A 26,066-nucleotide genomic window follows, 5' to 3' on the forward strand; every position below is an offset into this window, starting at 1 on the left:
CTGAAAGGCATGATACCCCCAAACTCTTTCTCATGTTCTGATTAATATATCTTATGGGCTTTCAGAGACACTGAGTAATTGCTGGCCATGCCCTGCAATGAGCTATAGCAGAAGAGTAAAATAAGAACACAGTTTGGATATGTAAAGGTCCTGCAATGCAATCATATAAGAAGGAAACCCTGGGTTGACAGACTTTGGGGATTCATGTAGAAACACAGCCAGGCCTCTTTTTTATCTTGTTAGTTTTTAGATACAAAAAAATTAATGCATCAATGAAAGAGGACACTTATTCAGTATCTCACCCGCGGGCCGCTCGGTCAAGCCGCGCTCCTCAGGAGCGAAGCGGCTGGCAAAAGCAATGCAAGGCTTAAATCCCTCGCTGCCCGCCAGCTCCTCCGCGCCGCAGGGGTCGCTGTTTCGCCCGCGCACGAGGGCGGGGCTGCGGCGCGCTCGTCGCTCTCACGTGGCACCGCCCCCTGGCGACACGCGGTCAGGAAGTCGGAGACTCGGCTTCTCCGCGGCGGCAGCTACGCAAGCCACGCCCCTTCGCCCGCTCCCAACCAATCGCTGCACTCGCCTTCGGCCGCGGCGCTCCGGCGTCTCCTATCCCCTTAAGGAAGCGCCGAGGCTCCCGATTGGCTGCAGAGCGGAGCCGGGCGGGGCGAGGCGAGGGGAGGGGTGGGAAAAAAACGGGGCGCGCGCCCGCAGTTCCCCCCGTTAGCGCGCGCGCGGGTGGGGGCCGAGCCGGCGGCGGCGCTGGGGCCGCACGTGCGGCCGCCTCAGGGCGGGACGGCTGCGCCGGGAGCGGCAGGCGGGGCGATGCCCCCAGGGCAGAGGTAGCCGCTGGGTGCCGGCAACCCATGTGCGAGCCGCGCTCGGGGCGGCGGCCGTCCTCATCTCGGTGCCCGCCCCCGGCGCCCTGGCCCTGCCCTCGGGCGGCGGCGGTCGCGCCTCCGCCCCGAGCTACCTCCGCACCTGGACCGCCGCCTTCCCCGCCGGCAGCGTGGCGCAGCCAGCGGCGGGAGCGTGTGCCGGAGCCGCGGCCCCGGGAGACGACGACGGCGGCGGGGAGATGGGCGACAAGAAGGTGGCTCTCATCACCGGCATCACCGGGCAGGTAAGGAGCGGGTCGAGGGGGGCCGAGCCCTACCGGCACCCGGCGGAGCGTGCGGGACGGGGGGGGGATGCGGCCCCTCGGGCTCCCGCGGGCTGCAGCCCCAGCCGTGAACGTGGGGCCCGGTGGTCCCGCGAAGTGCCCCGCGAGGTGCCCGGAGCGCGTTGTGGCGCGGCGGTGCGTGGCGCCCGCACTTCCTGTTGCAGCGGGCGCTGTCAGGGCGATGCCGGGCTGCACCGCAGAGCCTCCGGGCGCGCAGGGGCCGGGCGGGCCGCCGCCGGGTGAGGGGTGTGTGTGTGTGTGTGTGTGTGTGTGTGTGTGTGTGTGTGTGTGTGTGTCTGTGCTGCTGCTGCTGCTGCTCGTGAGTGCGCTCTGGGCTTAGGGATGCTTTCTGCGGGTATCTCTAGTAGCGGTGCATTTGGTGCCTGTAGTCATCTTCATGTGGACTCATTAAGGCGTCAGCTTGCCCTCTGTTGAAGTGAGATATGACGTGACCTTCAGCAAAGAAGGAGCTGAGTCTGTGAAAGAAAACGTGCAGCGCTTCCATCTCATGGGCTGAAGATGTGGAGTGTTGAGGCAGCCTGTGATGAGGGTCCCCCTCAGCTGGGCTGCCACGCAGAGCAGCATACTGTCACCTGCTCCTCTGATACACAAGACGGTCAGTCTCATGGTCAGTGCGTGTGCTTTCAGCCCAGGCCTGAGTGGATGACACAGGCATCTCCTTTTTGCGTTTGTGTTCATGTCCAACCGTACAGGTAGGGGAAAGGACCTCTGGAGATCATCCAGTCCAACCCCTTGTTAAAGCGGGTTCGCTACAGGGTTTCGCAGGGAATTGTCCAGGCAGGTCTTGGATGTCTGTAGAGGAGACTCTACAACTTCTCTGGGTAGCCTGTTCCAGTGCTCTGTCACACTCACAGAGGGTTTGTTAGAGTCTCTATGTTTTTGATTGTGTTAATAATAGAGATAATGATGCTTTCAGTCCTCATACTTTCAGCAGAAGGTGCTGGAAAAGGGCCACATGGAAAGAGAAGCGTTTCCTTTGCAGCAGCTTCTCCCCTGGAGAGAAATGATGTGCTGATGGTGAGTTTTACCTTGGGAGGACCTGCAGAAGTGTTGATGTACAGAGCTTGTAGCTTTCCTCACTACACCGCCAACTTGGATGCTCTGTTGGTTGGATTGTCCATACAGAGATCTACATTGTTATCTTTGTTGGCAGGTTGTGCTAAATAAAGTTGTGGACTTGTCTGATGATATATGAGGAACACCTTACTTTGCAGTGTAGATGTTGCATGCTGCCTGGAAAAACCACTTTGCTTGCACATAGGTTATCTCTTTGAATGTGCTGAGTGCCATCTACTCATAGGGTGTATTGTTTGTGATGGGTAGAACCTGTTAAGTAGGTCGTGTTGGATGGTATGCGTTGATAATTGTCTTAGAATTAGTGGAACTATTTGTTGGTGATTGTTTTTGCTTTTTTTTCCCTTTATGGCTGGCACTTAGTGGCAACTTCGTGCATGGAGGGACTTTTTCTTCAACTGTGGCACTTCCTGGAGTGCTTGCCAATCCATTTGTGAGGCACTGCTGTGAATTGTTCAGAAGGTGATGAGCACTGCAGGGAAGTACAGGTGAAAACAAACACGGTGCTACTTAACAATGAAGAGCCACCTGATTTTTGTGAGGGAATAAACTATAGCAATAGTGTCGTAGCATTTCTCATCCGTTACCAGATGTGGACTGTGCATTCAGTGGTCATCTGCCTGTCTTACTTCAGCTCATTGTCTGTTCTCGGGTATTCTTAAAACACTTTTCAGTGTCATCCTTTTTGATACATTACTGATCTGAGCAGCGGACTGACAAGGAGTTGTAACAGTATCTGAGAAGAGGAAAAAGATGGTCTTTTCATGCTAACATTTTTTCTGTGTTCATTTTTTTTTAGCAAAAATACAAAAATCCAGAGCTTTTTGAAGGACTGCTTGGTGTGAAGTGTCTTCTAATCCATTGACAGAAGTATGCTGCTTTTCATTAAGGATAGTAAGTTAGAGGCCTCTAGCTATAATGTTCTGATTTGCATGGTGCAGTGTTCTGTGTGATAGCTTTCCCTGCTCCCTTGCAGGGCAGGTTCAGGTTGATTACTAGAAAGAACTTGTCCTCAGGAGTGGTGAGGCAGTGGCACAGGCTGCCCATGGAGGTGGTGGAGTCACTTTCCCTGGTTGGTATTCAAGCAATATGTAGATGTGGCACTGAGGGACATGATTAGTGGGCATGGTGGGGACTGGTAGGTAGTTGGAGTAGATGATCTGAGAGGTCTTTTCCTACCGTAATGATTGTGTGATTCTACTTTCAGTGTAATTCTTCCATCTTAATTTATCCTTGGTCATATTACTTGGTGTTCAAACATGCAGGAAGTTGGATCTAGCAAAAGTCTAGGGTACCTAAAAGTTAGCTTTAGTGATGAAACAGGACAAACTCTTGGCTTAGGATGAAAGTTTTATGTGGAGAGTAGGCTCCAAGTCCTATATTGTTCCATCACTGGGCTCTACCACTAGGAATCCTGGTCTGTCTTCTGTTCTTAGATAAAAGAGGAAGTTGACTAAATATTTGTTCCTTGCCCTCCTATCTTATTCCTTTTCTTTATTTATTTTTTTTTTATAACTGCTTTTATTTGGAAAAGCCTCACCCAGAAATGGGGCACCTGGATTCTGTTCCTTCCTTATATGAGAACAGGCCAACTTGCACATCCGCCTTCCGTGAGAATCCCTTAGTGCTGTCTGTTTTTAAGCTTAATTATCACACATAAAACGTACAAATGCATTTGTGCATTTTACGGAGTGGAAATGAGCTTAGGCTTTGTCTTTTCTGGATAGCAAACTTTAATTTCCTGGCTAAATAGAGTTGGTCTGTTTTGCATTCTTTCTTGGAATTGATACTCTTGCAAGGGAGGAAGTAAAGGCTTGGATCCTTTTGGGTGAGGAAAGTGTAGAACAGCACTAGATGGATAACTAATCTTATTCAGACTGTGACCCTTCTGCTACAGTGAATTGGTACAGTTGAGTTGTGTAGGGGGTCACTCCTTTGTGTATGGCCAGTGTACGCTGAGAACATTTGCAAAAGTAAGGCCCCATATAGCCTGGAAGAAGGGTAAATGGGTGATAAAGCAGCTTTGTTAGCTTAATTTTTAGGCAACTGTAGAGTTGTGCTTTTATGCTTAGAATACTCTGAGGCTCAGCAAGGTGCTGCTTGAACTGTAGTAGCACCTCCTGACTTGAGATGATGCTACTTCAGGCATAACTGATCATAGCATTGGAATCAGATACCTCATGTTTTTCAGAACTCCTGTGTAGGTATGAGCATCTCAACTGTTCATCTTTTACACTGATAAAAGATGGGATTTTGTCCTGTTTATCCTGTGGAGAAAGAGTTGAACTGAGGTAGGACAGATGGTTCTATGAATTCTGGCTGGAATTGTCCAGTGATGCAGCTTTTAACTGAGGTGTGCCATGGAAATATGGCACAGCTGTATCTTGTAGTTTATAGACCTCTAATGCAACTCTTAAGACCGGATGATGCCAGAAGTGGATGTGGTGCCTGCACGTGCTCCTCTGTATACTGAGTGGAAGCTCACATATTCCTGCTGAACTACACCAGTTAGCAAAGGCACTTCATGTGGCTTGCTTCTCTTCTAGGTGCAAGCTGTTAGAAGTACAGGTGTCTGTAGGGTGAATGTGCTGACTGATAAACTGATGGTGACCTTTGGCCAGATAGCAAAAGGTGGGTACAAGGCACACGAAGCCATGAATACTAATGGATTCCATACGGTCAGGATGCAAAAGGCTTTCTGTTGGCAAGGGCTAGAATCTAGCCACTGTGTAGCATACAAATTAATTTCTGCACATTCTGCATTTAGTAACGGGCTAAGGTGAAATCGGTGCCATGCTATCGCTTGTACTGCTGATAAGAGACCTTTGACATGCTGCCACTGGTGGTGTGCACTCTTGTTGCTGTGCTGAGATTTCCTTATCTCCTTCTCACACTACAGCACTGGGGTAAACCACACTTCACTGTTCTGATAATGTCGGTTCTAGATTGAGGCAATTGCTGTGTTTGGATGGATAAAACTTCTCAAGTGTCACACAGGTATTGGCTGGCTGGTAAGCTACTTCTGAGTAATGCATTGCACTTTTTTCTTCATTTAAGGAAATGAAATTTTTGTTGAAACATGAGCCTGTTAGAATGTGTGTTAGAATTATTTTTAACAAAATTAAAATGTGACCTGAAAAATTTTTCCACAATACAAAGTGGAGTTGGTGGACTTTTTGGACTTTGGTACTTAGAAGAATTACTCTCTAAATTTTTTTTTTTTTTTTTTAAATCAAACACCAGTATAACTGACAATTTTGCTACTAAATATGCTGGTCTTCACCTCCTGTCTTCTCTTGTTAGGGGGAAGCTGAAGTGCTACTAAAGCTGTGCTTGTTGACAGCTTTGTTTTCTAGGCACTGTGACTAAGTGTCTTCTAAAGATGCACTTAAATAACTCTGGAAGGTCTGATTGCAGTGCAATCAGTCTGATTGTCTTTCTGTACACTGATGCTTGTAAGAGTGGATGTTGAATTTCTTGGAGAAATACCAAGACGCGCTGAGTCCAACTACTGTGTTATATGTTCGAGTTCCATTTTTGCCCTCTGTCACTGGATTAATAAGCCTTGAGTAGTATCTGTCTTTTCTGGCACTGTGCTGCTTTACTTGGAAGGATGATAAGATTGTTTGTAGACCAGCAGGAAAGTTGTTTAACTTCTAAAGCTAAGTTTAAAATGAAGCAGTACGCTAGAACTCATATGCAAATACATGACCAGATGCTTTTGTTAATTATAGACAAATTAGTTGTTTCTGTCTTGTAAACGAGAGCTCTTTTGTGCAGTTCCTGACACTTCTTTCAAAACTTGGATTTTGGTTGAAAGTTCTTGGGATTGCTATCATAAGTGTAAATATAACTGTGAAGTTAGCATGCATGTGTAAGTGCAAGAATATTTTCTTTGTTTTACTTGATGTAGAGAGAAGATAGTGCTAGGACAGAGGCAGAGCCTGGAAGTTTTATCAGCATGCATACTGGATCCATATACATATGCATGCTATACAGGTGTTAGTAGTTCGGGATTTGTGAAAGACTAACATTCTGGGAAGAAAAAGGATCACTGAGAAGGCAGGCTTTACAGTTGTGAACTGAGGTAAGACTTAACATCTGACTGTTACGAATACACTAAGCAGGACAGACTGTGGGGCAAACAACCAGTGATATGAGTGAGGATCATTGCTTCATTTATTTGGTACAAGAGTGACTGTAAAACTCTTTCACATGCAGTGGCTCAAGCAGTGTTGGTCCTTGGAGGAGAGTTTTAGAGGAGAGTGTTAGACAACTTCTTAATGTTTTGTGAAGTGTTTTGATCCAATGGAACTCTTTGTCATTTGGCAGTATGTATGTGCCTGGAAGGCAAGTGTAGAGATGTTGTAGCATGCTCTTCAGAGAGAAGACAGTCCTTTGCCAGGTGAAGGGTAGAACCTGAAGGATTGCTTTTCTGCATAGGAATAGACTAGATTTCACTGGAGATCTCACTTTTCCAGCTGCATGGGCTACAGGTAAGGCTACATGCAAGCTGTGCTGCCTTTCCGTGTAGACAAACGTGGCCTTGGCTGAAAGTAGTTGCTCTTTATTTTAGTGACTGAATAGACAAGCATTGTTCTAAGTGAGGATCTGTTGAACATCCTTTTCTTACTTTTGAGGATGCAGAGGTGGAGGAATACCAATTTGGACTCAAACTGAAATATAAGAAATGTAATTGGAAATGGAGGAGAGACCTGTATGTATACTTCTAAATATTGAGAGGGAGTTCCAGCCTTGAAGTAGATGGTCAAGAGAGGTAGTGAAGTTACTCTCAGAGGTACTCCAAACCAAGCTGGAATTGGCCCTGAGCAACCTGTTCTTCCTGGTCTGTGCCTGCTCTGTGGAGTCCAGCTGTATACCATTACCTGCAATGATGAGTAGTGCAGTTAATAGGGTATTTGAGCACAGGTGAGCTGCAACACATTTATGACACAAAGTATGGCTGGTAAAGGATTAGCTCATGTCTATCTTGGTGTACATGTTAACTTCCCTTTTTTTCCTCCATCCTTGCACATCTGTGTTTATGGCTGCCAGTTTAGTTTGTTCTGGGGCTTCTTACTGGAGAGGGAAGTTCTGTAAAGCAGCACAGCTCCTGGTGTTGACTCAAGGATCAGTACAATCTGATTCCTTGTATTTGAGCAGGATATGCACAGGATGTGGACTGAGAAACATTGTGAACAGTAAGTAGACTAAGTGTCACTGTATACAGTGATATATACCTGATGTGAAAGTAGATAAAATACTAAATATGTACCAGGAAATTTAGAATTTAGTATGTAAGAACAGTGCTATGATACAGAAAAGATAGAGGCTTAGTACCCAATCTGTGTTTGGGAAGCTGATTTTTGCCAGCAGTATTTCTTGTAAAGGTTTCTAGTGCTGTGAATAACTTAGTTTTGTTGTTGGTTTTATTTTTTAAATGAAGACTGGTAGCCATCAGAAAAGTTACTTGCCTTAGGTGTGGGATGTTGTAAATCTTTGGGTTTTGAAGAGAGTTTCCTAGTCCCTAGCTTGCATTGCTACACCTGAACAGATCTGAAATAATAGAAAGAGAAATGACTTGCTATGGAAAAATCTGACTACTAGATGTAAACATGCCGTATTTCTGTATTTCACAAGACTGTAGCATTGAAGCATCCTTTTCTCTACATACAACCTATTCAAACTGAAGAGAGCACTGTTCTACCTTCTTCCTGTGACTTCATGCTCTCCCACTAAGCTTTGGTCTTGTTGCTCATCTGGTTGTCTCTTTCCTATCGATTTGGCTGTTGATTTCTCTGCATAAGAGAATCAATTTCTTAGAAAATAGCTGTGCAGGTGGACAAGGAAAATGGAGTACTTAAGCCTGCTTGATGATGTATGTGTAGAACACATTAAAGGTTACCATCCTGATTCCTATAATTCAAGGAAGTCATGGAAATTTTTTTCAGTGCAGTTATGATAAAGGTATTAATCCTAGCATTATTTCTTGTGGCCCACATCTTATTTCTTTGAAGAATGTTAGATGGTCTTGCACTTGTATGTGCTTTTATTTATTCTTTGATATGGTATTATGGTGGTGAGGCAAGAAGTACTTTTTCTCTTGACGATTTCTAACAACTTCATCCCAGCCTCTTCAGGCTTTTGAGTATAGGCTTGAGTCCTGATTAAGTACCTGTTCTTACAAACTTGTCAGTTCTGCTACTCTTCCTATAATGCTGCAACTCATTTGAGGAGGTATAGTTCCCTTGAACCAGCTGATGAACAATGACGTGAGAGCAAGTGAACATCATGGAAGGTGTATCTGATTTTTCTCTCTCAAGGATTTGTGCTCTCTCATCTGAGTCTCTTCTTGCTACTTTGGTTGCTTTTTAGACCAATGAATAAAATGAAAGACTTTTTTTTTTTATTTTTCTCGTCTACTTTCATGTGAATTCACTGATGGTTTTTTCCTTTTTTTTTTTTTTTTTCCAGGACCTTAGTTAAGGAATTCCTTTGAGTTTTATATGTACACAAGCTGGGGGATGCAGTTATATATAAAATGCTCAACTTAGCAAGGCTATAGGATAGTGAGGAGAAAGCGTGGAGTTCTCTCATTTTTGTTTTCGAACTGTTATTAGAAAAGCCTCTGCAGGTCTTTGTTTCTAGGGTGCAAACAGTTTTTCTCAATCTAAGTCAATAATGAGATTTTTTTAAAGCCTGGCAACTTGATGGTAAGCTGTTTTGTCTTGTCACTTATTCCTTTTACACGTGTCATTAAGCAGAATGAGAATAAGCAGAATTAAACTTCCTTATATGTAATGTAAATATTGCAGCACTCTGTTTATTCACAAATACACAGTAGACGTCAGTCAGGCAATCTTTCCTCAAGTATTCTTTTCTTGTGGGAAATGAGTTTTGCTTTGCAACTCGTATGTCATCTCACAGCAAACTTTCTCAGGATGTGTCCATTGACTTTATGAGCTAGCTGAAGCTGGTTCAGTGACAGGTTCCATTGAATAGCATTTGACATCTACTGGGAGTAGAGTTCATTGCACTGAATAAAAGTACAGCTGTTATCATGCAGTCAAATCAGTCTGTTAAAATTTGATGCAATACCCTTGTATTGATGCAGTACCCTTGTATTGATGCTTAGTCAAAGCCAACAGATAAATCAGCTACAAAAAGGTACTTGCCTTGGGTGGGGAATGCTATAGATCTCTGGGTTTGGAAGGAGTCTCCTGAAACAGCTTGCACTACAATTAGTATATGCTTGAACACATTTGAAATAATTGGAAGCAAAGATACTTGCTCTGGGAAAAAATCTGACTGTTAAGTGTAGTGAGATACAGTCACTTTCTATGAGTTCTCTAGTTTTTGCTGTCACCTGACCTATTTATTGCTGCTTGAAAATTTCTCTCAAAGAAAAGTTCATACAGTCTGTGGCGAAATTGAATGTGTAATGGGGGGAAATTGCTATATTGAAAGTCTAGTCAAGTGCTTTTGTTGTAATGAGAAGATACTGTATCTCTGCATATCTGACACCTGCATAGCTATGTAAAGGCATGCCTCTTGGCTTTTTTTTCTTGCATTTCATGTTCCTGAGGAGGTGTTCTTTTGCATGTGATGTATGTGATACATTCTGTCTGTAAAGTTTCACCTTCCAGGGTGGTACAAAAGCGTGTGTGGCTAAGAGATACTCTGGTCTTCTGTCTTACGTATTTATAAGCATTTTGAGGTAGTATGTCATCATGCTGCACTGGAAGCCTTAAGACACAGCAAAGCCAAAGCAACAAAAATACAAAACCAGCAAAGTGCTGAATAAAGATCAGTTAGCAATGTGAAAACAGTAGATTCTCATTCCGACTTAATAATGTATGAACCCGTACCATAAGTAACTGGAACATATTTACCATTTCATGAGTGTAAATAAGCCTTTTCCAATGTATATGGAACAGTATATGTTTAGAAGGACTGAAGTCAGGCAGGGAACATTTAGTGCTCCTATATATGCCCTGTTTCTGACTTTTATGCTTCTTGCTTGATACAACTGCAGTCCATTCTAGCTGCTACTGTAGCCTCTATCTTCATGTTTTGGTTGCTGGTGCTTTGGAACTTGGGGTACAACTGTCTGTTTAGGCTGCTACTTGTCAAGCTGCAGGCATGCATGCATGCTGTGATGTTGTTACTGTGTCTCTTGCTTTTTTCTAAACATCTTTTGCATGTGGGATTTCTTTGGGTGCAATGGCAGCGTCTGTCTTCATAAACTATGCTGGTGGTGATCCACTCCTTTTGATTTCTATTTCTGTTTTAGAAACCCAAAGAACGGCTACTCTACCTCCAATGTCCTTGACTACTTCATCTTGCATGTAGCTCTCCAAAAGCAGAAACGTTAAAGTGGTGAAGGTTTGTTTTTCAAATGCTGAAAACACTGGCAAAGCTTTCTGGATTTTATACAACTAAATAATTGTGGTTTTTGAGTTAGTGTAATTTTTTCCCATGATTATACAGTAGTAGTCTGTCAACATTTTTGTGCCAAAACTTAGCACACTGTTTGTTTCTGAAATTAAAATGCCATTGAAATCTGGTAGCATGTACAGTATAAAGAATATACAGAAGTCTTTGGATTTGAATACTGAGTATGATGTTCTTTCATCCTGTAGATGGTGTGATCATGCCAATAGCTTTGTGATATATCAGAGTTTTGATGTAATGCTTAAGAAGCCACAGCCAAGAAGCTATTTTATTAGTGTTGAATTAATATTCCTGATCAAGTGCTGTTTTGATGAACCCCAAGAAGCCTGTTCTGATCTTGTGGAACTTAGTCTCTCTATTGCTTTCAAATTAATGTTTCATTTCCCTCTACTAATGGTTGCAATGATATCAGACAAGATGAGAGCAGTTTCAGAATGCTGATTGCCCTTTAGACAGCAGTGGAGGGTATGTTGTAGATCTGTAGGCTCAGTAGCATAGGCACATTTGTTTTTGAGTCTGAAATAAAGTTATGTAGTTGTTCTTGAAGATGTGAAGGCGAGAAAGTCATAAGGAATAGCAGCTAAACTGTAGTTTATGCCCTTTCTAGCCCATTTCAGAGAAATAGTCATAACTGTAGCTGGTCCAAGACTGGAAATCAGTAACTCTGATTTTCTTCAGGTATTTGATTTCGTAAGTTTCCTGCAATGATCTGCATGCAATGTTATGCATTAAATGGAAGATGATGTTCACATGTTCTTATTGCTGCCTTTCCTAACACTGAAGCTGTTAAGTTCTTCTCTATTTTGAAATTTAAGGTTAGAGTGATAAGATTTTTCTTTACTAATTTGCAAGTTTCTCATTACTGAAGAATGAAATAGACATATTGATACAGATTATCTCTAAAATATTTGCTGCATTTGTTATTAATTTCCTTGTACTTTTGTACTTCTGCAGTTATGTTGGATCAATATTCAATCAGGACATTAAAAAATATGTATAGAAATATTCTGCTGTGACTTTATTTATGAAATTTGTTCAGCATTTTGTCATTACACTGTTCTGTTTAAACAGTGCTGGAAATCATACTTTTTGAAATTGGGAGGCAGTGTAGATTGGGAAATGCTGACTGCTAATTACACTTGAAGTGCAAGTCAGCTTTGTTATATGTGTGCACTGGTGGTTCTTACCACCTCTCAGTAACTTGCATCTTTCTGTTATTCTGATTCAAGGAAAGTGTAACACAGACTTGGCAAATGAAAAGCATCCAGAACCATCACAGTACGGAAGTCCTCTGAGCAGTACTGATGTATTTTTGATTTTAATAAACAAGAAGACCTGCAAAGTAATTAAGTTATTGATGGTTTATAAATACTTAATATGAAAGTGTCTAAATAGTGAAATAACATTGTGATTGGCACTTGGCAGAGGTGGACACGCAGCTTCATTTGACACTGAAGTAGGTTGAGTTGCTGTTGGAAATAGTTTGCGTGACTTAAGAAGTGTGATGGTGAACTTCAGTTCAGATGATGAACAACAGTTCAGTTGTTGCTGTTTCATTTCCTTTGTACTAGCTTGTGTTACTGGTTGATGAATTCTGTCACTTTCAGTAGGAACATCCTTGCTTAACTATGTCTACACTAAGCTAGCTGTCTAGGCAGCTGCTTTGGTATAAGAGAATCATCTAGACCATTAAGTTCAGATTGTAGGCTTGTTTGATCAGATGCATGTGCCTACCTTACGATAGGAAGAGTTGTGTTCTAAGTTGTGTTGGCTATGTGGATGTCTGCTCTACTGACTGTGAAAGGTGGTTAGGGTGCCTGACGGGTGGTGCTTATTTATGCTTTCATTTGCCTAAGCAGCATTTATTTTATTTGGAGCGCTAAATAGAATGAGCGATGATGAGTTTAATTACCAGGATTCTTTTATAGTGACAAAAAGGGCTGATTATGCTCTAAGTGTGTGTGCGCGCATGTATGTGTATATGTGTATATATACATATGTGTGTGTTTGTACAGATAAAAAGAAAAGAGGGAATGTGGGACACCGGGTGTTGTTACAGATACTGCTTCTGTGGGACTGCTGCTTTGGACTCAGTCTGGAGGGGAATGGTGCTCCTAAGTGACTGACTGCCTCTTGAACACTCAGCATACCACTGCAGCTTCCCTGCTGCTGCTGACCTCTCAATCCCTGATCTTCTGATCTTTGAACACTTTCTGGTCTTTCTTTTTGCGGTAATGATAATATTTGATTTCTACCTTACCTGGCCTTCATGATGGGTCTTAAGTTACTCGCTATCATGTGTATGCTCTCATCTTAGTATTGAATTGTGGTTGTAGCCAAAAATGTCGTTATTTTCCCTCTGAAACTTTTTGGAGTGTTTAGATGACTTTTATCTGTTGGCTTACCGAGGCTGACATTTCAATATAAGATTGTTCATTTTCCCCTCAAAATGTTCCAATAGTTATTAACAGTAGATGCCAATATTTGTATGGCCTATGCACTGAAGGTCAGAATGGGGTCAGTTTGTGGCTATGAATGGTAGGGAAAGAGGCCAAAAATCAAGTGAAGGAAGAAGATTCCTTTTGAAGGAGGTAGAAGACCATGTTCTTGACAAAGATCTAAAATCTTTTGAGTGATTCAGTATGCTGAGCAAAAAAATATCACCGGCTTGACCCTGACTAGTTCTTGTGTTCCAATGACAATGGTTTTGATGAATTTTTTTTTTAATTGATCTGACAAAAATAATTTGAGCTTATAGGAGTAGCATTGGTTAATGATCAAATCAAAGCTTTGAAATTAGCTTAACCGTTCACAGCTTCTTTTATACCTGGGATTCTGAGGGGAGCATGGCTGAGAGAAGGGTTTGTAAATCTGTAAGTATGTCAGGTAGGGTAGAGTAGGGTAGAGTATGTCAGGCCTTAATTCTTTATAGTTTCACATCCTTGAGAAGAAGCTTCATTTTAATATGGGAAAACATACAAAAAGACAGGAGGAAAAGCTACTTTACTATTGTTCCCGCTGTTACAGTAGGACTGTACTGTCCTTGGCATTATGTATGTGGAGGAAAAACATGTAGCTTTGCAGTGTATTTATATACAATGAGGTGGTGGTAGGAGATCACCATCGAAGTTTAGCATTTAATTAAATTGCTATGTATTATTGAATTTATCTAAGACATTACTGACTTCCCTCACACTCAAAGTTGCTAGCCTTTAAAGCCAGTGCCTAATATTTCCCATAATTAAACCTACCTATGAAGTAGAATAAAATCCTGAATCCATGCAATGTGCTCAATGCATCAATATACCTTTGGAAAAACCTCTTTTGGAGTACAATTCTATTCTGTTGCAAGTTTCTCTGTACCTTTTATTTAAAAGATACTCTGCCCTTGTGAGGCCCATCTGGACTACTGTGTTCAGGTCAGGGGCCCCTGGTACAAGAAAGACAGGGAGCTGTTAGAGAGGGTCCAGAGGAGAGCCGCTAAGGGATGGAGCACCTCCCTGCAAAGACAGGCTGATGGAGCTGGGCTTGTTCAGCTTGGTGAAAAGAAGGCTGCTGGGTGACTTCATTGTGGCCTTCCAGTACCTGAAGAGAGACTGCAAACAGGAGGGGAATCAACTCTTTGAAAGGGTAGATAACAGCGGGTCAAGGGGAAATGGTTTTAAGTTGTCAGGGGGAGTTTCTTTACAGAGAGAATGGTGAGGTGCTGGAACAGGCTGCCCAGAGAGGTTGTGGATGCCCCATCCTTAGAGATGTTCAAGGCCAGACTGGTGGGGCCCTGGGCAGCCTGGTCTACTAATGAATGAGGAGGTTGGTGGCCCTGCGTGTGACAGGGGGGTTGGAGATTGGTGATCCTTGGGGTCCCTTCAAACCCAAGTCATACTATGATTATTGCAGCGTCTTTTCAGCTGTATATCCCTGACATTTGATTAGTTAAAATGTCAATTACTTCATGCTTGTGAAGAACAGATGTGCCAGTGTCATTTGGAGTGGTGCTTTTAACTTTGCATGGAGCTAGTCACTCAGTGTATAGCATTTATTTCCTTTCTTGAAGAATCTCAAGTGATAGCTATTCAAAACTATGTCTGTTACTTCTACTCTGTGTTTAAGCACATACTGGCCCAGTTACAAAGATCTATAGCTGTGAACTGTGTATTGGAACGGCTTCTTTGGTATGCCTCTAATTCTTGAAGAATACATGCCAAAATTGAAAATTACTTATTTCTCCATGTCTTGCTCTCCACCAACTTTCTGTCTTGCAATATTTATCAAATTGCCTTTTTAAGGTATAGTCCTGTTTGGCAATGACTGTATCCAAAAATGAATTGCAAATTTTGGACGTTATTATTCAGAAATTATGTATTAAAATTATGTAAAAAGTTGAGCCTTGCCTTTCACCCAGTGAAAACAGAAACGTTGCTCCCCATGGATATGGGAGCAATATGCTTGGTTCTGCTGAAGGCAGTTTTTACAGCTGGGTGCTAAAGCCATGAAAATCAAACTGCTGACACAACCTGAATCATAGTACTGCAAGTAGCACTTCTTTGTTTTTGTATGACAGTTTCATTGGTACTATAAATAGTTGGCTCCTTACAGGTGTTCGTATGTAATAACTCTTAGAAGGCAACACTTGGTAAGTTTTCAAATGAATCATGTTAATTCCAGGATTAATTTTTGCAGGGAGACCTTTTGGCTTTTTTCCTTTTGAGGTTTTTAGTCATAAAAATCCATATGTGGAAAAAAGTCAGTTCCTTTTAATTCTTGAAGTGCAGCTTTTCTGGCAGGGAGAATCAGAAAAGAAGCTGTTTGTGATAGTAGTGGGCAGCCTCACTTGCTTCCACTGTCAGTCTCCTTGAACAAAATGTTTTTCTCTCTAGTTGTTCTGTTTTGCCATTGGTACTCAGCTGGCAGGAGATCTTCAAGTTAGCTGTGTTGTCACCAGCACTGAACTAACAGCAGATCTAAGAGGAAAAGCCTGTGTGCTTCTGTTTCAAACACCAGCAAGGAAGCCTAAATACACATACAGTAGTAAAGACTTTTCTCAGCTGTTGCTTGGTGTATATACTGACAGTGTCACGTGCTTTTAACTGAATAGATGGCTGAGTGCAAAACCAGAGTTCCTGTTGCAAGACTTTCTATTGCTCCCTCTTGGTTCTGGTTTATGTAGCAGTGTTGGGAGAACAAAGAAGTGACTGTGTACGTGGCTTGAGTCTGGAATAGTTTAGGTGCTATAGTCAGTCCTCAGACAGCTTGGTAAAATGCTGTCTATAAATTAGGCTGGGAAATTTTGTGTTTTCTTTTACAGTTATCAGTGAGCCTGAATTTAACATGGCTGATAGTTGGTGCAGTGCCTCTTCCAGGTAGTGCTGATTAATGCAGTAATACTCTGGGATGTAGTTATCTTGACCTGTGGAGAACCTGAAGTGAGCAACTTTATGTGGCTCCTGGCATCTACAAAGAAACAAATCTTTGTTTAGTCTCTGGGACTGCTATTCAAAAATGTCCATCAAGAAGCAGTGTGGTATGATACGCTTCCTTTTCTCTCCAGTCCTTACCTGAGCTTACTGACATCTGAAAAAAGGCTGTGAGGTTTATTTGTAAATGCTTTACTATGGATTTCAAAGATATTGGATACTGTAGCATGCATGGGTTGGTAGTTGCACCTTTAAACGGTTTAGCTAGGGAAGTATTTGAACTACATTTAGCTGGGAATTATTAGGTTTTGAGAGATTTTTGTAAGAATTTCCTTAATTAGCATAGAGACCAGACTTTCAGAATTAAACTCCAGCATACAGCCACCTTTGTTAATGCATTTCTCCACATTTAGTTCGTTAATTACATGGAAAAGGCTGACTAATTCAATGGAAAGTGATGTTGGAGAGAAGGTGATGGGAAGGGAGCAACGCTGGAGAAGGAGGAAGTACAGGTGAAGTTTTTGGTATTACTACCCTATAGTTCATATATGCAGTTCACAAACAAAATATTTTTCTAAGAAAGCTTGCTTTTCAGTTAAATAAATTTCCTTGCCTAGATAACGTGGGGTGAAAGGCGTGAATTAACTTGCTGATCCTGAAGCAATGGCTGAGGGTGAAAGATAACATACTGCTTGAAGTTATCAGTGGTCATTTGAATTAATTCTGACTTGTTTCTTGATTCTTTGGTTGTTTTTATTACCATTGTTTTGATATCATTCTCAGTACTTCAGTTCTATGTGACTTTTTCTTTAGGCTTCTACCTTTAAACTATTTTCTGTGATTACTTTGTGACAGTGAAGTAGTTGGAACTATGAGCATTAGTTGGAACTTCTAGTGAGTAATATTTTTGTTCTTAAGTGATCACAGCATCACCAAGGTTGGAAAAGACTTCTAAGGTCATCCAGTTCAACTGTTCACATATCACCAATATTAATGAGACTTTATATAGACAGAAGGTGCTTCATGGAATGCTGCTTTCCTGGATGTCTGCAAAAGGAACTTATTGGAGTCCAGGCCTCTTGGGGAGCAGAGTTGGAAGAGGACTAAGCTTTATACTCTTTAAAACTGCCGTCAAATATATTGAAGTTTGAGATGGGCATGGAAATTTTGTCACATTGTAGGTGAAGACGCTGTATGTATGGTGATGTGAGCAGGAAGTTAAATAGTTGTTGAGGTGGGAGGAGGGCAAAATGGTTCTGGGATGTGAAATAAGTCCATGCTCAAAATCTGAAAACAGCTCTTTTGAACAAAACAGGGTTACCACTTTCCTGTTCTCTCTGCATGGTTCAAGAGATTCATGATGTAGAAATCTAATTTAAAGGCTGTTCTGCTTTTGTAGAATTTTATTCCATGACGGGGCTACCTCCACTCCTGTGTTCTGATTATTATTGTTTTTATGGATCAAGGTGGATAAATGGAGAGAAATAATACTCTGACAGGCTGATTATACTGTGGTAATGCATTCTCCCCTTGATCCCAGACGCAGCACAGAGCTGTGCTTTTAGTGACACAGTAAAGCTCTCCACCTAGAGGGAGGAAACAGACTGCAGTCACTGGAGCAAGGCTGACTGGCTGCCTTGGCTTGGGAGATCCACGCTTCGCAGGAAGGAAAGAGTGGCATAGAGGTCTTCTTTCTCTAAGAGAAAATCAAGTAGCTGGTAACTTCCATACTTAGTACTTTATTTCAAATAAAAATCCAGCAATATCGAGAAAACTAGACTCTACTATTCATTAAGGATACAATATACAGTAAATTGCACACAAATATTGATGTTCTTCAGATATTTGTTATGCTTTGTAAGAAACTGCTTGTTCAGATTACTTTTCTTTGCTTCATCTCTTCCTTGATGTAGGAGTGGACTTCTGAAGAGCATCTCCTTACTGTGGCTGAAGACAGTACTCCAATAAATGTTTCTCACTGTGCTTTCTGAATGCATGACTGTGTTTGCAGAATGGCATTGTTCATACCTAAACTTGATGTTTTTAGCTTAAGTGAAGGATGTCTGTGTAAGAAGCAAATAATTTTATTTCCAGCATATTAGATTTCTCCACGCTATCCTTAGATCTCCTTTCCCATCGGGTCTCTGCTTCTCTGCTTTGAGCTGGATGTGGATACAAAATGAGTTGTTGCAGAACAAATCTCTTGCTTTGGCTTAGTGGCAGCTTTTTTTTTTTTTTTTTTTTTTTAAGAAGCTTGAATGTTGATGAACAATACCAGTATGTGTTTGTGATTATTTTGTTTGCAGAAAGTATGCATTGCTTTGATTACTGTGGAAAATAAATGTTATGAAGATTTTAGCTATGCCATCTTTGACAAAGAGAACTTGGGGGGGGGATTAAGGACATCAGCTTTAATAGGAATAGGATGAAATCCTTGTTTTTATATGCCTAAGAGTATTTCTGAAGTATGCAAGTTTTGCAGCAGTAGCATATATACTTCCAGATTTTTTTTATATGAACTGAACTGGTTTTCTGTTCCAGTGTCAGTGAGAAGAGTTTATGTTTATGGATATGGATTTATGGGTGACTGGTATGACAATTACAGATATAGGAAATCTGGAGGGAACTGCTGGAAAGTATGTGGTATTTGCTAACAGTAATATATATTTTTAAAGCTACTGTGTGTGATATGTTTTTCACCATCTATCATTACATAATCTCAAATCACTGATGGCTCAGTCAATCCTTCAGCATGCGAGTTAATGCAGGAAATTTGACCAGACAACATTGGTTATACAGAGGATTACTATCTGCTACTGCTGTAGTAAGCAAGTTTGATTGGGGGCATTATTTCTTAGGCTTGCAGAAATGCCTTGTTGAAAACTGTTTTGCTTTCTTTGCCAGGCTTTTACTGTTGCTCCTTGTAATGGAAATGCTAAGTCATGGCTTGAAACAGTGATTGAGCACCTGGTAGGAGTGCAGGGCCAACCCAGGGGAGCTCAGGTGCAGGCAATGAAGCTGAGAGACTGGAAGGGGTGGAGCCAGGATGCACCCCTTCCCAGCCCTCATTTAAGGGTTGGCAGTGAAGGTGAGGGTGTCTCGCTGGGGTTTCCTATGTACATGAGACCTTCTGAAGGTAAGCAGTTTTTTTCCTTTATTTTTATGCTTGTGGCTTTTGCATTTGAGCCTTGGACCTTGCTACTCTGCTGTTATTGCTGCACTTTCTATTGCTTTACAATCCCAAAATTCCACACAGCTGTCTGTTCTATAACCTTTCAGTCCAAATGAGCCAACTGTAATGAAAAATGTGAGGAGGAGGGAGGAAATTTTACAAGGTTGCATGATCTTAACTCTTTGAGGTAGACTCAGTGCTTTGTAGCATGGTCTCAACATCATCTTCTGAGACAAGGGCTTTTGTGTCTTGGTCAGTATCAATAAAATTTTTTGAAAATGACTGTCCTTGGAGTCAAATAGACCTCATGATATCACCTGTCTGAATTCTGAGAAGGCTTTTCTCCATGCTGGCTGTGTTCCAGTCCTTACAGCTCTCTTTCTGTCAGGCTCACTGTCCCTGTGGGTGCGTGAAGTATTTTCCAGACTGTTGTATTTGATACTCGACAGAATTTATCTTCCTCAGCAAACTAGGATGAGACTGGGAAGGCAGAATGAAATTTGATAGTATTGCACTTCTGGTTGTGGTGTTCTAGGTAGTTTGGGTCAGGAGCCAGAACAGCGTTGTAATCTAAGCACTGTTAGAAGTAGGTAAGTGTTATATAGTGTAAGAGAAATGGAGGTTGGAAGCTTTGATGTCAAACTGTGGCGGGAGTTGTCTGCTGAGGTGGGTAACTGAAGCCCTGCTGAGCATTCAGCTGAGCAAGAGGTTGGGCAGAGTTTGGCACTGGACCAAAGAAGCAGGGCAGTCAGGGAGAGAGGATAGGGTAACTGTGATGAGGCAGACTTGGGCTGAGCAGTGAAACTGGAGCAAGAGTTTGGGAAAGCAAATGATGTTGGGGTGGGTGAACGGCTAGGAAGGAGACTGGGAATGGGTCCATGAAGAAAGTGACCCTGAGAGAGTGGATGAAGCTTTGGAAGCGAGAAATGGAGATGAATTGGGAACATCCTGAGACTTGAGATTTTAGTAAGCAGCAAGAAGGGGGCCTGGGTAGAGAAGGAGCTGTGAGGGAAACTATTCCACCTTTCCTGTGGTTCTGCAGGCTAGACGTTCTTCCCTTTGTCCTAGCAACCTAGCTGCTACTCTGCCTACTGGCTGCCTCTTGTCTGTTTTGCCTTAGGACAGGTGTCTGCTTGTGGGGGATAAAAGCAGGCATAGCCTTTTTCTGTGGTGCTTGTGAAATTGTTAAATCTTTGTGGGAACAAAAGGCAGCCGTTGCCCAGACATCTGGATTCTGCTGCATGCATGGTATGAGTCTGGTAGAGAGAAATCAGATCACAAACTGATCTGAAGCAAGGGGAAGAGAAGGTTTTCACTGAATTGCCTTTTAATTGTATGCTTTGTTGGATGCAGAAGGAGAGCAAAGGGCTGTTCCTTTGTGTTAAAAGTGCTGCTGTATACTGAGATTTTTAAACCTCATGTTTCTTCGTGGATTTTTGAAGGTGCTTAATACATTAGGAGTAAGGTTCCTCTTCCTGTTGCTTTAGCATGTTCAGGACTTCACCCAACTCAGGAGCTCTCAAAGATCTCACCTCATGCTCTTGGAAAACGAGGAATGCATCATTGACTATTTCCAAGTCTTACTTGTTATGTACTATTCTCTGACAGACATGAGGACTCATTGGAGAGGATGCTTTCCAGCATTTCACACCTAAGTTTTCAGTAGCTATTGCTTTAGACATTAAATGCTCTTGTGGAAGGAAGAAAAAATACAGTTAAGCAGAGCTATAACCATTTTTTTTTTTAATTCCAATATGTTTTTTTGTCCTTAGATCCAAGCTTTCTACAACACTTATGCAGAAGTAATCTGTTCTCTTAATTCATCTTTTTGGGGTGCTTTATACAGTAGGCCTGATAAAACTTGTTGTCCATTCCTAAATAGCAATGGAGATGGTCCTTTCATTCAATTTAAGTACCTGTTTTGCTGCTGCTAATCTCAGTATCAGAACATGAAATGTCAGTAGAGCTGCGGATGTTTAAGAGGAAACTGTGGCAGCACTTTGTTCTCAACTGCCACAACTGCCTGAAGCTATTTAATGCTCTGTTTTGACCATAGTTTAAAATGGAGCAGCAATCTTCCAATCAAGTATTTTGCAATGGTCTGTTTTCATAGAACTTGATTTTTGAATAGCAGCTTGTGACATTTTGTTTTTAATACTAAAAACAATTACTGCCATTTCTAATTTAAAAAAAAACAACACATTGTTTGTCACATTTGAAGTACACAGGCTCTGTAAATACTGCATGTGCTTCAATGATAACCTTCTGCTCCGTATTAATGTATTATGCTGAATATGGTCTTTGTGCTGTAATACAGTGAGTCATCTTGTGTGTTGGGGTTCTTGGTAGTGACCTTTCCAGATTCGAACATGAATGTCCTGGAAATTTCTCCCAAGTTTACTAAATGTTTTCTACTGCTGCTGTGGACCTAATCTTAATATTTTTCAACCCAGAGAATACAAAGTCACTTATTCTTGCATATTGTTAGCATGGAGCGTAGCAAAAATTCAATCTGGAAGTGGTTGTTGAATAATGAAATATTTACTCAACAGGTACTTAAGAATGTAGTTCTTCAAAGTCACTTTTATGTAATTATTAAGGAAAAAAAAATCTGTTCAAAACAAATCTACATGTCTTATTTAGTAGGCTGCTGCATCTCATGGTATGTTTGAGCCAGGTTCAGTTCTGACTGTTGCCTATCCTGTTTGTTAGTGAGAAGAAAATGTGGAAGAGCCAGATCAGATCACAAAGCAGGAAGAGCACTTTGTCAGCAGCAGCACTGCTGGACTTGGTACTGATGATGGGTGATGAGCTGAGCAGGAGCATTTTAAAAAGGAGCTTAAGCAGTGTAATGAGTAGAGAGTGAGTAGAAAGGCAGTGCAATTGCCATTTGCTTTGTCTCCAGAAGCTGAAGACTTCAAGATGCAGGCAGTCAGAAGGGCTGGAAAGGAAAGGAACAGAGAGAGGACTTCTTTCTCAGTGAATCACAGAATTGTAGGGGTTGGAAGGGACCTCCAGAGATCCAGTCCAACCCCCCTGCCAAAGCAGGTTCCCTACAGCAGGTCGCACAGGTAGGCATCCAGACAGGTCTTGAACATCTCCAGAGAAGGAGACTCCACCACCTCCCTGGGCAGCCTGTTCCAGTGCTCCGTCACCTCACTGTAAAGAAGTTCCTTTGCACATTTGTGTGGAACTTCCTATGCTGCAGTTTCTGGCTGTTTCCCCTTGTCCTGTCTCCATTCACCACTGAAAAGAGTCCAGCCTCGCCATTCTGCCCCTCACACCTTAGGTACTTTTAGACCTGGATCAGGTCCCTTCTCGGTCTTCTTTTCTCGAGGCTGAACAGACCCAGTTCACTCAGCCTTTCTTCATAAGAGAGATGAAGTGGATGTTGAGTCTGGTTGAGGTTCTCTCTCCCAGCTTTCCAGTTCCTTTATTCTTTCTTCTCTTCCCCTCAGCATTGAGGAGGGCATTAAATGCATTTTAGTGCATGCCCTTTCCTCTGTCACTCATTTTTTGTGAAAAATCCTAGTTTCTGGCATACTTTTGCCATAGGTAAGTGAAGAGTTTTGGTCAGAGAAACAGACCTGTTCTTGGGGATTATTTGAAAGATCTTTCATCCTTGAAAATTATCTCCTGGTATTTCTTTTCCATAGGGCTGTAGTGCACAGTGGTGTTGATTTATGAATACAAAACTGTGCTCCAGCACACTGTTACAAGTGTCTGCTGCAGAAATCTGAAACTTTACTGGATTAAGTTTGACGTATGTGATGGCTGTTGGTCATTTCACTGTTACTGTGCACAGATGGAGGCTGGGATTTGGAGTCTTTGTGATGGTAGCAACTTGATGAATATGCTTCAGTGCATGCGTGGTCTAACAAACTGATGCCAATCAAAAGTTTTCTGTTTTTAATAAGTGCAGTTTTTAGTAATTATCTAGAGCTCTGAACTCCTAAGGCATGTCTACCCTGAATGAAATGAGCTGTGCATGCAGGTGTCTCATCACTTTTGATCACATTCAGAAGCTGTTTTTAGATTTATGAAGTTGAATCAAGTGATTGCAGTGTGTTGAATGTGAATAAGACTATTTAACCACAGAAGGGGCCCTCACTCCAAATCTGGTTTCTTGAGTCGAGATTGAAAACTCCTCACTAAACTAAAACTTGAGCAGCCTGTTCATAGGAAATGATGTCAGTGCTTTAGATGACATCTTGAAAAACAAAACTTATGTATGTGTAAAAGTTGTGGATGATTTTTTTGCTTTGAGTAGGGACCAAAACTAGATATTTAGTTTCATAGCATCTTTATAGAAGGGGAGCTTCATTACAAAGGATTTCTTAAATGATTCTTGCTCATGCGGCGCAAAAACTGTTGTGGAAGCACTAATACAGAAATCACATGATACTTGTTCTATCTATGAATGTTATAGGACTTCTTTCAAAAGCAATCAGCTGATGGAAAAAGTCTTAAGAAACATCTCAAAATGCAGCTGAGAGCTAAAAGGCAGTAACAAGAATCTTAGACTTGATGTGTTCAGAGGTTCCTTTTTTAAAGTAGCAGTTTCCCTAGCTTAATGGGAAACTGTTTTCAGTTTCTAACTTGAAAAGGCTAGCAATCTTCAACAGCAGTTAAATATGTCCATTAATTTGCTCTGGAGATGTGGCACTCTTTCTGTGTAAGAATTAGCGAAAGAGCTGCATCAACGTCGAGAGAACGTTTATTCTCTAACAAATAATTCTGCTTTGACTGAAAACAAACTGCTGACCTTCTGTGGGCTTCTCGGCCAGCTGCTATTTAAATGTGTGCCCCTGCCTCATTAGGCAGTGCAGCTGCAAGCGCTGTATTAGCCGGAAACCAGGGCATTTATGATTGAGTTCCTGTTATTGACTTGCTCTAGAGAAAATGCCAAATTCCACTGTATGTATTACAGTCGGGACACTGTGGGAGGCTGGTGCAAATGCTGTTTTGACATTTGCTGAGAGTAGATTTTTATCATCAAGTTCAAGGGTTATTTTCTTTACAATTTCTTTTCAGACTAATAAGTATTGCAGGTAATTAAGAAAATGACGAACCTTAGCTAGGAGAAATTACTTTGGCTGGGAAATACGGAACTAGAAGAGTATCTGTAAGTTTGTTTGCAATTTTGTAATTAGATGTGAGCTCTCATCCTTTTTTTAGTAACTTTTTGACTCTGAAGATGCACATGTTAAGTGAGTGGCTTATTGTGGGGTTTTTGAAATAGTGGTGGAGCTTAACAAAATGATCTGCAATATAGATAATAACCAGTAGAAATGCAAAGTACATTTGGGACAGCATTGTGCTTGTTGCATACAAATCATTAAAACATAAATTCACAAAGGGGCCAAGGTATGCTTCTTCTAAAGACAATCTGTGGCTTTTCAGGAAGTGTTGAATCATAAAATAGAATCACCAAGGTTGGAAAAGAGCTCTGAGATCATCCAGTCCAACTGCTCACCTTTCACTCATATTTCCCAATTAGATGCTATATTTATATCATTTTTAATTTGATAATGTTTTTGTCCTTAAGTCTTCCTTTCATTTGAATGCTTTCCCATAATGTAACAATAATGCTAGCCTAAAGTAATTTTTTCTATATTATTATATACCTCATTGTTCATTTTTTCTTGGAGTAGCACGCTAAAATTCCTTAGAACTGAAATTGTTTCTGAGTGATCTCAATGCTTTTCCTTCTTTCAGAGTTTCTCCGTGTGAAAACAATTTATAGTTGTAGTGAACTGGTGTTCCTGGTATTGGACAAAAGTATTTGTTTATGGATGTGCTTTCTAACAAATATAAAAGTGTTAAGATTTTATTCTGCCTGTGCCTTATTTTCTTCTTATTGGAGTGGTAGGCACTTAAGGAAATGAGAAACTTTGGCTCCAGCCAAAAACAAAAAGGAGAGGTACTGCCTATGAGGTGATCAGTGGTATTTTTAGGTGTGGGCAGGGGTTTTTTTCCATAGTCTGCTTCATTGTCTATAGCAGTGGTGGCTCTTTACAGGTCCTTTGTTCTGAGTGACTGCCAGAAAAAGTGACTGTTGGTCTTTTTCTTTACGTTTTATGGATTGGAAAGCTTATTTTTCTTCCTGGTTTTCTATTCAGAGTCACTCTGAACTCTTAAAGAACTTGCTATTGAATGTAACAAGTCTAATGCAGATGAAGAATATACTCTTAAGATGATGCTGTTGAGAAGGAGCACAACGAAGGTGTCCCAGGTATCTAGCCAGCAGCTTCCATGAGTTCAGACTCCTTACTGCCTTTCAGATACGTAGCTATCACTGCTTTAATTTTTGTCTTTAAATAATTTCATTACAGTAGATTAAAGGGCATTTGTATTATAGAAACAAATACACGTATATTTAAATTGTTAAAAGTTAAAAAGAAGTCTACCATGGGTAAGAAGGAAAATACAGCACATTAAAGCCAAATGGTTGGTTTTACCCTCCGCTTTACAGGGCAGTTAATCTACCTACCCTAAAATAACTGTTTTCTTTCTTGCTGTCCATTCCCTGCACTATAAAAATGGGTGTAGGGATGTCTTGCAACCAGCAGCCGGTGCAAATTCAGGGAAATCAGTTATTCAAGCAGATTTATCTTTGAAGCTGGATTCTTAAAGCTGTTAAGAATTTCTCCACATACACTAAACTTTCCACTTTGCCCTGTTTTTCCTTCTTGGAAATAGTAGCTGCCTGCACCTTCGTTAGAAGGCAAATAAAACGAAATAGAAAAATGTCACAGAGTGGTTATTCCTAGCA

At 41.5% G+C, this 26,066-nt stretch overlaps 1 protein-coding gene across 1 annotated transcript in view; it reads left to right on the plus strand.

The window, feature by feature from the left end:
* Positions 1-957: 957 nt before the first annotated feature.
* Positions 958-26,066, plus strand: part of GMDS (GDP-mannose 4,6-dehydratase) — a 389,872-nt gene continuing 364,763 nt past the window's right edge. Inside the window, exon 1 of the mRNA XM_052697565.1 lies at positions 958-1,117. Within this exon, the coding sequence (XP_052553525.1) occupies positions 1,073-1,117 (45 nt within the window). The 5' untranslated portion in view covers positions 958-1,072. The remainder of the gene's footprint in view (positions 1,118-26,066) is intronic.

This window comes from Tympanuchus pallidicinctus, unplaced genomic scaffold, assembly GCF_026119805.1.
Source record: "Tympanuchus pallidicinctus isolate F22 unplaced genomic scaffold, pur_lepc_1.0 scaffold31, whole genome shotgun sequence".
In the NCBI taxonomy this organism is placed as follows: domain Eukaryota; kingdom Metazoa; phylum Chordata; class Aves; order Galliformes; family Phasianidae; genus Tympanuchus; species Tympanuchus pallidicinctus.